The 12978-nt window shown below is 41.2% G+C and overlaps 1 protein-coding gene and 1 pseudogene across 1 annotated transcript; one reads left to right on the forward strand and one right to left on the reverse strand.

Moving 5' to 3' along the window:
• Positions 1-2880: 2880 nt before the first annotated feature.
• On the forward strand, positions 2881-3496 carry LOC116890111 (annotated as a pseudogene).
• Positions 3497-7455: 3959 nt separating this feature from the next.
• LOC116888950 (extensin-like) lies at positions 7456-9633 on the reverse strand. The gene is made up of 2 exons (XM_032890201.1): positions 9583-9633; positions 7456-8358 (listed from the first exon to the last, which is right to left on the reverse strand). The coding sequence occupies exons 1-2, from the start codon at positions 9631-9633 to the stop codon at positions 7456-7458; spliced, it is 954 nt and encodes a 317-aa protein (XP_032746092.1).
• Positions 9634-12978: the final 3345 nt, after the last annotated feature.

Raw genomic sequence — 12978 nt, forward strand, 5'->3', positions numbered from 1 at the left:
TTTATAGAATTAGAAAGAGCAATTTGCAAATTTGGAATAACAAAAAACCCAGGGTAGCAAGAACTATACTCAACATTAAGAGAACTTCTGGGGGATACACCAACCCTGACCTCAAGCAGTATTACAGAGTAAATGTGTAAAAACTGCATTGTATTGGTACAGAGAGAGGCAGGTAGGTCAGTGGAATAGAATTGAAGACCCAGAAATGAACCCACAAACCTATGGTCACTTGATCATTGACAAACAAGCTAAAACCATCCGATGGAAAAATACAGCATTTTCAACAAATGGTGATGGTTCAACTGGTAGTCAGCCTATAGAAGAATGCAAATCGACCCGAAGAATGCAAATTGACCCATTCTTATCACCCTGAACAAATTTCAAGTTCAAGTGGATCATGGACCTCCACATAAAAGCAGATATACTTAAACTAATAGAAGAAAAAGTAGGGAAGAGCCTCAAACACATGGCACTGAGAAAAATTTCCTGAACAGAACACCAATGGCTTATGCTTTAAGATTAAGAGCCAACAATCTACAGATTCAATGCAATTCCCCTTAAGATTCCAACTCAATATTTCATAGAGATAGAAAGAACAACTTGCAAATTCATTTGGAATAACAAAAACCCAGGATAGCCAAAACTATATTCAACAATAAAAGAATTTCTGGGGGAATCACCATCTCTGACCTCAAGCAGTATTACAGAGCAATAGTGATAAAAACTGCATGGTATTGGTACAGAGACAGGCAGGTAGATCAGTGGAATAGAATTGAAGACCCAGAAATAACCAGACACCTGTGGTCACTTGGTCTTCGACAAAGGAGACCAATGGATAAAATGGATCCAATGGATAAAAGATAGCATTTTCAACAAATGATGCTGGTTCAACTGGAGGACAGCATATAGAAGAATGCAAATTGATCCATTCTTATCTCCCTGTACAAAGCTTCAGTCCAAGTGGATCAAGGACCTCCACATCAAACCTGATACACACAAACTAATAAAAGAAAAGGTGGGGAAGAGTCTCAATCACATGGGCACTGGGGAAAATTTCCTAAACAAAACACCAATGACTTCTGCTCTAAGATCAAGAATCGACAAATGGGATCTCATAAAACTGCAAAGCTTCTGTAAGACAAAGGACACTGTCATTAGAACAAAACAGCAACCAACAGATTGGGGAAAGATCTTTACCAATCCTATATCTGGTAGAGGGCTAATATCCAGAATATACAAGAACTCAAGAAGTTAAACTCCAGAGAGTCAAATAACCATATTAAAAATGGGGTATAGAGCTAAACAAAGAATTCCCAGCTGCATATATCGAACAGCTGAGAAGTACCTAAAGAAATGTTCAATATCCTTAGTCATCATGGAAATGCAAATCAAAACAACCCTGAGATTCCAGCTTACACCATTCAGAATGGCAAAGATAAAAACTGAGATGACAACAGATGCTGGTGAGGATGTGGAGAAAGAGGAACACTCTTCCATTGTTGGTGGGATTGCAGACTGGTACAACCACGCTGGAAATCTGTCTGGAGGTTCCTCAGAAAATTGTACTACCTGAGGACCCAGCTATACAACTCCTGGGCATATACCCAAAAGATGCCCCAACATACAACAAAGACACATGCTCCACTATGTTCATAGCAGCCTTATTTATAATAGCCAGAAGCTGGAAAGAACCCAGATGTCCTTCAACAGAGGAATAGATACAAAAAATGTGGTTCATCTACACAGTTATTAAAAACAATGACTCCATGAAATTCATAGGCAAATGGATAGAACTAGAAAATATCATCCTGAGTGAGGTAACCCAATCACAAAATAACACACACGGTATGCACTCACTGATAAGTGGATATTAGCCCAAAATCTTGGAATACCTAAGAAAAATTCGCAGATCATATGAAGCCCAAGAAGAGGGAAATGTGGGTGCCTCAGTCCTTCTTAGAAGCAAGAACAAAATACTCACGGGAGGAAATACAGGGACAAAGAATGGAGCAGGGACTGAAGAAAAAAAGTCTTCCAGAGATTGCCCCACCTGGGGATCCATCTCATATGTAGCCACCAAACCCAGTCACTGTTGCTGATGCCAAGAAGTGTTTTCTGCCAGGAGTCAAATATGGGTGTCTCCTGAGAGGCTCTGCCAGAAGCTTACTGATACAGATGAGCATGGTTGAAGTTAACCATCGGACTGAGCACAAGGACCCCAGCGGAGGAGTTAGCGAAAAGACTGAAGGAGCTGGAGGGGTTTGCAACACCATAGGATGAACTACAATACCAACCCTCAAGACCCACCAGAGCTCCCAGGGACTAAACCACCAAACAGTGAGTACACATGGAAGGACCCATGACTCCAGCCACATATGTAGCAGAGGATGGCATTGTCCAGCATCAATCGGAGGCAAAGCCCTTAGTTTTGTGAAGGCTCATTTCCCCAATGTAGGGTAATGCCAGGGTCTTGAGGTTAGAATGGGTGGGAGTGGGAGCATCTTCATAGAAGCAGGGGGAGGGGAGTATGGGGGGAGTAAGAGGACAACATTTGAAATGTAAATACATAGAATATCCATGAAAAATTAAATGAAATCAAACATTAACAAAAACAAAAACAAAACAAAAACAAAAAATGTAAACTCTTGGGAATGGAAGGAATTTTGCAAAAGCTTCACTTGTTTTTGACACCACACCCTTATTTCCTGTCTATTTGGTTCATGGTTGCTGAATTCTGCCTGGAATACCATTTCTTTTGTATGACACCTTTCCTATCTATAAGAGTGCCTTATTGAGTCCAGGAAAAAGTTGTAGTCTACAAAAGGGATTGTGGGAGAAAGGGATTCTTTTCTTCTAGTGGCAGCCCTCAGGTGAGCCAAAATGGGTGCATACAAATACATCCAGGAGCTGTGGAGGAAGAAGCAGTCCGACGTGATGCGCTTTCTTCTAAGCGTCCACTGCTGGCAATACCGCCAGCTCTCTGCGCTGCACAGGGCTCTCCGCCCCACCCGGCCTGATAAAGCGCAAAGGCAGGTATATGAGGCTAAGCAAGGTTATGTCCTTTACAGGATTCGTGTCCGCCGCGGTGGTCGCAAGCGCCCAGTTCCTAAGGGTGCAACTTAAGGCAAGCCTGTCCACCATGGTGTTAACCAGCTGAAATTTGCCCGAAGCCTTCAGTCTGTTGCTGAGGAGAGAGCTGGATGCCATTGTGGAGCTCTGAGAGTCCTGAATTCCTACTGGGTTGGTGAAGATTCCACATATACATTTTTTGAGGTTATCCTCATTGATCCATTCCATAAAGCTACCAGAAGAAATCCTGATAACTAGTGGATCACCAAACCAGTCCACAAGCACAGGGAGATGCGTGGGCTGACATCTGCTGGCCGCAAGAGCCGTGGCCTTGGAAAGGGCCACAAGTTCCACCACACTATTGGTGGATCTCGCCGTGCAGCCTGGAGAAGGGGCAATACTCTTCAGCTCCACCGTTACCGATAATACACGTAATATTTGTAAAATTCATATCCAATAAACAACTTAGGACAGTCCAAAAAAAAATAAAAGAAAGAAAGAAAGTTGGAGTCTACTGTCTGACTTTTAAACTCTCTGGTAGGGAGGGCTCAGCCTCCCTCTTAGTTCCTCTCTAACCACAGACTAAGGTTTCTATTTTCCTTAGCATCCTGTGGACATCCTCATCAGAATTTGCTTGAAAGTGCAGTTCTATTTTCTGTGTTTGAGAATGACTTAAGAAACCTGTTGAAAATAACAACAAAATGATTTTCCTCTTCTAGGATTGGTCTCTAGCCCTGCCTGCTAAAGTCCTGGTCTTCTTTGTAGGCTGATTCAAAATTCATAAGCTGCCAAATTTAGAGGAGTGGATGCAAGAGGAAAATGACATTCTAAAAAAAGACTAGACAAACTGAACTCTTGGAAACTACCTGTCAGAATTTGTGTGTACAGATAGTGTCTAAGTCACTTATTATTGCTGCGTGTGCCTGCACACAACTCAAAAGTTAGTCCCTGGAAAGGTATCAGCTTTGAGGTTAGAAAGATTCGAATTTAGATTCTCCTTTACTGAGCGACGCTAGCCCCACATGTGCTAAACAAAGACTTTTATTCCTTCCACATGTAGGGCATTTGCTTGCAAAGTGGGTCATGCTTTTATGTTGGTGTAGATGCCATGATACTTGTGAGGCATTTGACACACAGTAGGTAGTTACTTAGTGCTGATTTCCCTCTCTTCACTGTACTTGGATGGCTTTGACAGGCTGGAGAGGTAGCCGTTAGGACACAGTAGTAGACACTGACAGCATCTAGTCATTCATGTTTCCAACTGCACAGAGCTCTCCATTTCTGTGCTCCAGGATTCTCTATTCAAGATAGGTATTTTCTGTGCTCGTAGTGCACTGGAAATGCTAGGGCGTTAAGACTCTTCTGGGGCAGCTTTCAGCCCGTGACTCTGGAACTGTTGTATAAACACAGCTTCCTCATCCCTTGGGTGTGATAACTCAGAGGCCAGGTTTACACCGACTCTCAGTGTGAATCTGCTGGATTCGATTCTAGACGCCCAAGGTGGGAGCTGGCATGACAACTGCATCCTTAATTACCAGATGTCTCCCCTGTGTCTCATTCACCCCTTACCATCGTCATCTCCCAAACTACTTGCTTTTGGATCTATCTCAGGACTGATTCTTTTGGGAGAATCCAAACCCAAGAAGACACTTCGTCTATATTTTTCTTTACAGCTCATCCCAGTGGGGATGGTCTGGCTGCTCCCGATTGCTTTACGAATCTGGATGCCAGAGTAGGTATATCATCTCAGTCCTCATAAGCCACACTGTCATCGTGTAGCATAAGGAATGTGACAGCAGCAGTAACATGCTACATCTTAGTCACTCAAATGTGTAAACTAATACAACCATCAGGCGCCTTCCACATCTCTGATATTAAATGATGACTGAATTATTGATAACCAGTCCCACGCTCCCTCAAATCAAATATTAATACGGCAATATCTTGCTTGTGGTGGCTGGATCCTTTTTGAATGATTTCATTGCTCAGCAAACCGACCACGTCTTTTACCTCACCCAAGATGGATCGGGTACATTTCTGAAAGACAAATTGTGGAGATGGAATGTTTAACCAGGGGCTGTTGTGTTCTATCAGGACTGATGTACATGGCAAGCTTCCTTGCGACAAGTGTCAAGCCGTAAAGGAGGACTTCAATCCTTCGGAGACTTTCATTAGAGTCTATTACAGAATTTCTCTTTGCTGATGTATTTCATGATGACATGGTGGGAATACCAAGCACAGGCTTTCTGTCTGAATGGTATTTGCTCAGGTACTTCAGTTTCTACAATTGCTTCTCTGGATCCTGTAGCAATTATTCGTTACTGTTTCCATGTCTCTTGTGTATGATCTGTGTCATGGCTTTGTTAGCTCCCTATCTTCTTTGATTCTCCTTAAAGTTATAGAGTTGAGCTGTTCTCTCGCCAAGGCTGTTATACCTTGCTTAGTTTTTGCACTCTTGGCACTTAAGGAAGAACCTGGAGCACTGACATGCTTCATAAATGCTTCCTGAATAATAGCATATGGCACTGGATGCATGCAACATTGAGAGTCGTGATAAAAACATCCTTCCATCTCGGAACAGTTTGCTTGCTGAAGGGTACTTAGTTCATATTATCATTCTCTCTCTTCTGCATCAGAGATATTCTCTTTAAAGATTTAAGAAGGAAAGAAAATATGCTTGAAAGACATTGAAGGAATGTTTGATCTTTTATTAATGTTATTAATAGATCCACACCTGGTCCTCCAATTAGAATCTATGGAACCTTTTCTGCAGTTCAAGAACTGTGGCTGGTTCTTGAGATATCAGAAACCTCTCGCTACTCGTTGCTTCATGCATTTATTTACTTACAAGTCATTGGGGAATTTAAACAGGAGTCAACCTTTATTAAAGCTTCTCAATGTATTGCAAAGCCAGAATCAAGTGGAGTTGCTGGTTCTGTCAAATGTTATGTTCAAAGTTTATGTTAACTATAAAAATTAAAAAAGTAACAGTGAACAACCTCTAGAATGTAGTCACTGTGCTGTCTAGGAGTTAAAAGTGCCATGAGGGAATTGACTGATGTAAATATTTGTAGTTGTTCTGGAGAAGATGTGCTACTGTTTGAGTTTTTAGGTGAGTAAAGCTGTGAGACCAGTTTCATAGTCAGTAGGAAGTCAAGAGCTTTGAGATGCAAATTCACGGAGGCTAACACTGGCTTCTTTCCTTCCTTCCTTCCTTCCTTCCTTCCTTCCTTCCTTCCTTCCTTCCTTCCTTTTTAGATTCTATTACTTTTTTGTTCTATTACTTTTTATTGATAATTAGTAATTTAAAGCAAGACTTCAAGTTAGGAAACATGAAATTAAAATGATGTTTCACATATGTGGGGTAGGGAAGGATTACTAAGACTAGTAGAGTGTGTGTCTGCTTGAAGACAAACATTAAACAACTTCATATACACTTTGGATTGAAGTTCATTTGCTTTATCACAAAAATCATTTATTTTTTTCAAATTCATTAGAACTTTATTATAAGGAACATGCAAATAAAAAATACCACACAGAAAGTTTAACCCGACCCAAACTACATATCTCAATGAACACCTATATAGTTAGAGTAGCCATTCTGTAGTTATGGAACTTTATATTGGAATTAACAATTCTCTGTCAAAGAATGTTTTTATGCTCTTATATGTCTCCAAAAAATCGAAAGATCCAGGACACTATAAACTAGAGAAACTATCAACTACCCTATTTTACAACTCAATTGTCCACTTATTAGTGAAATAGAAGGAGATATGATATCATATATATATGATAAATATGAAATCATATATATATATATAATGAAAGCAAAGAGGAGACTTTTTAGGAAAAGTAAAGATCACAGCAGATTGAAGGGGCTTGAGACCCCATATGTACAACAATGCCAAGCAACCAGAGCTTCCAGGGACTAAGCCACTACCTAAAGACTATACATGGACTGACCCTGGACTCTGACCTCATAGGTAGCAATGAATATCCTAGTAAGAGCACCAGTGGAAGGGGAAGCCCTGGGTCCTGCTAAGACTGAACCCCCAGTGAACCAGACTGTTGGGGGCAGGGCGGCAATGGGGGGAGGGTGGGGAGGGGAACACCCATAAGGAAGGGGAGGAGGGAAGGGGATGTTTGCCCGGAAACCGGGAAAGGGAATAACACTCGAAATGTATATAAGAAATACTCAAGTTAATAAAAAAATTATTTAAAAAAAAAAGATCACAGCAGAAGGGAGAAGAAAAGATCCATGATATGCTTGAATACAAATGCCATTATGAGACCCACAATTCATATAAGAAATATACATTGATAATGCTTTTTAAAAAGAATACAAAAGATATCTCAAAAGATATCTTATGAAACACTTTGGAATCTTTAGGTAGGAGGTATCTGGAAATTCTGTAGTAGTGGACTCTGGATGGGTGACGTAGTGGAGTCTGGGTGGGTGATGTAGTGGAGTCTGGATGGGTGACGTAGTGGAGTCTGGATGGGTGACGTAGTGGAGTCTGGATGGGTGACGTAGTGGAGTCTGGATGGGTGACGTGGTGGAGTCTGGATGGGTGACGAGGGGAGTCTGGGTGGGTGACGAGGAGTCTGGGTGGGTGGCGTGGTGGAGTCTGGGTGGGTGGCGTGGTGGAGTCTGGGTGGGTGACGTGGTGAGTCTGGGTGGGTGACGTGGTGGAGTCTGGGTGGGTGGACGTGTGGAGTCTGGGTGGGTGGCGTGGTGGAGTCTGGGGGTGACGTGGGAGTCTGGGTGGGTGACGAGTGGAGTCTGGGTGGGTGACGTAGTGGAGTCTGGGTGGGTGACGTAGTGGAGTCTGGGTGGGTGACGTAGTGGAGTCTGGGTGGGTGACGTAGTGGAGTCTGGGTGGGTGACGTAGTGGAGTCTGGATGGGTGACGTAGTGGAGTCTGGATGGGTGACGTAGTGGAATCTGGATGGGTGACGTGGGAGTCTGGATGGGTGACGAGGTGGAGTCTGGATGGGTGAGACGAGGTGGAGTCTGGATGGGTGACGAGGTGGAGTCTGGATGGGGACGAGGAGTCTGGATGGGTGACGAGGGAGTCTGGGTGGGGACGAGGTGGAGTCTGGGTGGTGACGAGTGGAGTCTGGGTGGGGACGAGGAGTCTGGGTGGGGACGAGGGAGTCTGGATGGGTGACGTAGTGGATGGGTGACGTAGTGGAGTCTGGATGGGTGACGTAGTGGAGTCTGGATGGGTGACGTAGTAGAGTCTGGATGGGTGACGTAGTGGAGTCTGGATGGGTGACGTAGTGGAATCTGGATGGGGAAGCCACTTGTTTTATGTTGCAGAGGGAATGCACTATCGTGTTGTGGCAAGAGTCCAACTCACAGTGATTTCAGCTGTTCCATCCTACTGCATGTCAGTTTTGATCACTCACTATTAGTGTCCATCTCCCAACCATTTATTATATATTCATCTTCTTAAAATACAATTACTCTTTCTTTTGTCTTAAGTAACCCCATACAGACATTATAGAAATTAATATGAAAGTTCCTCAAAATATTAAAAATAAAACTCCTGTATGGCCCTGACATACCTCCTTGGCAAATCCCCAACCTCACACATGCTTATTGCTGCTCTTCTCACAATACCAAAGACATGGAATAGGCTTACATACCCATAAGCAGATAAGTGAATTGCGAGAATTATGAATTATGTGATATAGATATAAAATGGAATTTTATTCAGCTTTAAAGAAAAGTGAGATCATTATTCTTTGAAATCATTTGAATTTCAGATTCTTCTTGCTTTTTTACTATTCTTTATAGCAGTTATTAGTTTTAACCAATAGGTGAGAAGGTAAAAATATCACTAAAATATCACAAGTTGAAGACAAGATATGCCCTTTCCCCCTAAAGAAACAAATGAGTGTGAGAGAAAGCTAATAAAATGCCTACTTGGGTTTATTTGCAAAACAAAATCAAACAAAACTAACTTTTATTCATATTTCTGTTCATGACCATTGGCTTTGTTATGTCTAATTGATATTAAATGATGACTGAATTACTTATAACCAGTCTAGAGTCCTTCTACAGAGGTATTGGTGGTTGTAACCTGTTGGTCTCTGTAGACAAGGAAAGTTGTGTCTTTCGTTCACAATTTCATTCTTAGCCTTGACTTTTGTGCTGAACGTATCCATCCTCCAGTTCATAAAGCTATCACTAAGTGATTTTGAACATTTGCGTCTGAGAAATAGAGTGAGTGATCAAGCATTCTCCTTTCTTAGAAAAGATAGGATTCTCTTTCAAGAAGGTGTCTTAGAAGGCTAGCTTAGCTTTCTGAGAGGGCGCAGAATTCAAACTGACGGTTGACTTTTGTTCAGTGCTGCAGTAGAGGGTAAGAGGTATTCGCAAACCTCTCTCACAGGGCAGTCATGATGTCTCCTCTTGAAGTATTATTTTCTGAACATCCTGTCTTCCACTTGGTCATGATTTAAAAGATGTTTTCTCACAGGCATTTTACAGTCGTCTGCATGTTACATTAACAACTTCTTCTGGTTCATCCATTTTTGCACTCATGTCTTTGACCATCTCCTCCTCTTTAATGTAAGTTAACTTTGTGACTCTTTACACAATATAATACAGTGAATCAATGTTGTATAGTTTCAAGGCTCAAGTCTTAAGAAGACATAGATTTCATACCATTGCTTTCTCAGGAGCCATGATCTATCATCAGAGAAATGTGTTTGCTTTTCTCAAGATACTCAAGAACAGGTAATTATGCCTTATTTCTTATCTTCTGAAGTCCCCTCATGCCAATAGTTGGTCCCTCTTCTAGACTCTGAATTAAGACAAATGCATGTCTTAGTGATTCTGCATATGTGTCTTTGATGCTTTATAAGCCTTTAAGCTTCCTAGGGATAGATGCCACTTGTTTCTCAATTTTACATGTCACATAGCATCCAATAGTGTACTGGTAACCCACATTAGGTCAAGCTTCAAGGAAGATTCACTGAGTGACTTTTAAACAGAAATTTACCATGTCTGGCTTGGCTCATACCATCAATGATTAATCTTTCCATTGTCTAGCTCCTCAGGCCTTATATTTTATCTTTGGTTAAAGAGATAAGGAGAAAGAGGCTGACTTTGAAATATCTACTGAGCCTGATATTACACACATTGTCCACTGGATTTGTAAATTCAGCCCTGCGAGGTATGCATATAGGGCCACACTGGTGGTAATTGGCAGAGCTGGTGTGTCGACTTCTAGAAGTTGTGTGTCTTCATTACTTGATGGTTGTTGCTGAGGCAGGCCTCATGACAATTTTCACAACATTTTCTTTAGCCCTCAGGCCAACTCACTTCTGTTCCGATTCTACTATAATGAGATGGGGATTTTTAGAATATGTGGTTTTTATGTACACTATGCTTTTTTCCTTTCAGATGCTGACAGACCTCTAGGGATGGAAACAGTCAACGTGAACACTCATGATAAATCAATTCAGTAGGAAGACATAGAGGTTCTGGAATAACCTTCAGCATCACCTGGAAGATGGGTTTGATTTTACTCAAAGACCTCCCCACCACCCTGTAAAACAGTTCTACATGGTGACCATAATCTGAGGAAGATTATTTCTTCTGGATCCATGGTCGCAAACCAACAAAAAACCCACAGCCAAGCCTGGTGGCAAACAGATCAATGCCATTGCATTCCTGAGAAGATGGGGGAAAAGGCTTCATTACAGGAATCACCTCTGAAATCAATATCCCTCTTGACAGCTCACGGCCACAGTTAGAATTTGCAGAACAAACAGGAATGAGAAAGGCTGTGGGGAGTTGAGAGAGTAGCAGGGGTGAGAAGAGCAGTTGACACCCACTGACCTCCAATGCCAAGTGCTGTTTCCTGCTTTGGGGACTTGCCCAACTTTTGGGTGTGTTTCAGAGGCTAACTGAGAAAGTTAATGCAACATCTTCCTTGTGTCAAGCTCAACCAGAATGTTCTAGACAAAGATGAGGACCTAATGCCTTCTCCAAATTCAACCCCCAAATTTATATCGTCTCTGATACTTTGCTTTGTTTCTAATCTGTAGTTCATATGGTGAGTAAGTTCCAGTAAGTTGAAATTGACCTCAATTCTTAAATCACTTGGTAAACTTTCTTGGCATTGAAATTTCTGAGTTGTACTTGAGAAAAATCTCCATAATCCCATAATCTTTGTCCCTTATTAATTTATGGATACTTTTCTGTAAGGTTGAAATAAAAAACTTAACTTGGTGGGTTAATTAGTTATATAATTAACCCCTTCACCTGATTATTTGATATACACAGATGTATCTTATCTGTGTGTAATACATGCATATGTATCTATCACATATATAATGTGTATGTTTGTCTGTGATATATAGAAGTCAGTAGTATTACATTGAATTTATAGAAATAGCTCAATTATCTAACCTGATTATCACAACGAGGTCTAATGCAGCACTTTTTATGTCAGAAAGTCTTCTAAGTACTTCTCACAAATCCAATCTTTTTAACCACTCAACGGTCTTACGAGGTTAGCTTCATTGTTTTCACCCTTTCATTATCTAGATGAAGAGACAAAAACAGAAGTTAAATAAATCATTAAAGTTCTCTCTGATCCAACTTCCAGACATCTGTCTCCTGAGTCCTTGCTTCTAGTTTCTATGCCCTCCACACCACCAGAGTTGAAACTGCCATTCTGAATATGTTCTCATACGAATTCATATGTTGAAATTCCAAATCCTACGGTGATTGTGTTGAGGCAGAGCCTTGCAGAGGTGATGAGGTTATAAGGATGGTGGGATTGTGAATGGTGGGACCAGTGCCTTTTAGAAGCACTTGTAAGTGGCTAGGTTCCATTTCCAATGTGTAAAAGACACACCGAGGATCTATTCTTTGCACATCAGAGAACAGGCCTCTTCTGGACATCAAATCCACTGATATCTTGATTGTGGACTTCCAGTTTATAGAATTATGAGAAATGCATTTCTGTTGTTTGTATGTTGTCTGTTTTATGACATTTTGTTGTATCAGCTTAAGTAGTAGAGAATGTCTATAGTCCTAGCAGTCGGGAGGTGAAGGAAAGAAAATCAGGAACTCAAGGCCAGCTGTGGCTCAACAGAAAGTTCAATGATTCCTGGGCCTAATAAGAACTTGTCACAAACAGATTCACACAAGTAAAGTTCTAATATAAAAAGTTAATAATGGAAAGGAACAATATTTCTTTCAAAATTTAGTAATACTGTTATATATAGGAGCTCATGTTCATACACATAGTCTTTGAGAAAGGATCTCATGTTGTCCTAGCTGGCCTGCAGCTTTCTCTTAGCTGAGGATGACTTTGAACTCTTGATCTTTTCACCTTCATTTCCTAATTGCTGAGATTACAGGTGTGTGTCACCACTCCTAGATTGAACATAGTTTTTATTCCTTCAGGCACTTGGTCATTTGAAATTTGGTGCTTACTAATATGTGGTGTGTGTGTGTGTGTGTGTGTGTGTGTGTGTGTGTGTGTGTGTGTGTGTGTGTGCTACATGTGTGTTGGGGCAAACAGTTATTTCCTGTGTGTTCTCAAATAGAAATTTGTTGTTTGTTAAGGTGACTCTCATATCTTTTGGGGTACTGTATCAAATTCTTTTGGTTGTTTGTATTTTAGAAAAGGGTGATGTAGAGTTAAGAAGAGGGGAAGAAACAATAAATTAGCTTTATGAAGTCCACTTACACAGCTTAATGCTGAAGAGAAGGTGATAACCAGTTTGCTACTTAGACCTCTGAAGTTGTTGCCTCTTTCTAGCCATTGCTGACTGAACTACTGAAGCATGTGTGATTCCATGTAAGTGAGTAGGTGAACTAAGAGATATTGGTAGGTTAAGTTTGCATCTCTGGAAATCATATTGAGAGGACTAAGTTAGC

The sequence above is a fragment of the Rattus rattus genome, chromosome 1 (genome assembly GCF_011064425.1).
Source record: "Rattus rattus isolate New Zealand chromosome 1, Rrattus_CSIRO_v1, whole genome shotgun sequence".
In the NCBI taxonomy this organism is placed as follows: domain Eukaryota; kingdom Metazoa; phylum Chordata; class Mammalia; order Rodentia; family Muridae; genus Rattus; species Rattus rattus.

What these genes read in the sequence shown, in the direction of transcription:
- LOC116888950 (XM_032890201.1), bottom strand. Translation starts at nt 9,633, where the DNA reads ATGGTCAAAGACATGAGTGCAAAAATGGATGAACCAGAAGAAGTTGTT. An exon ending in AACCAGAAGAAGTTGTTAAT is followed by an intron (nt 8,359 to 9,582) that starts GTAACATGCAGA and finishes TTCCCCATCCAG; the next exon opens with ATTCCACTACGTCACCCATC.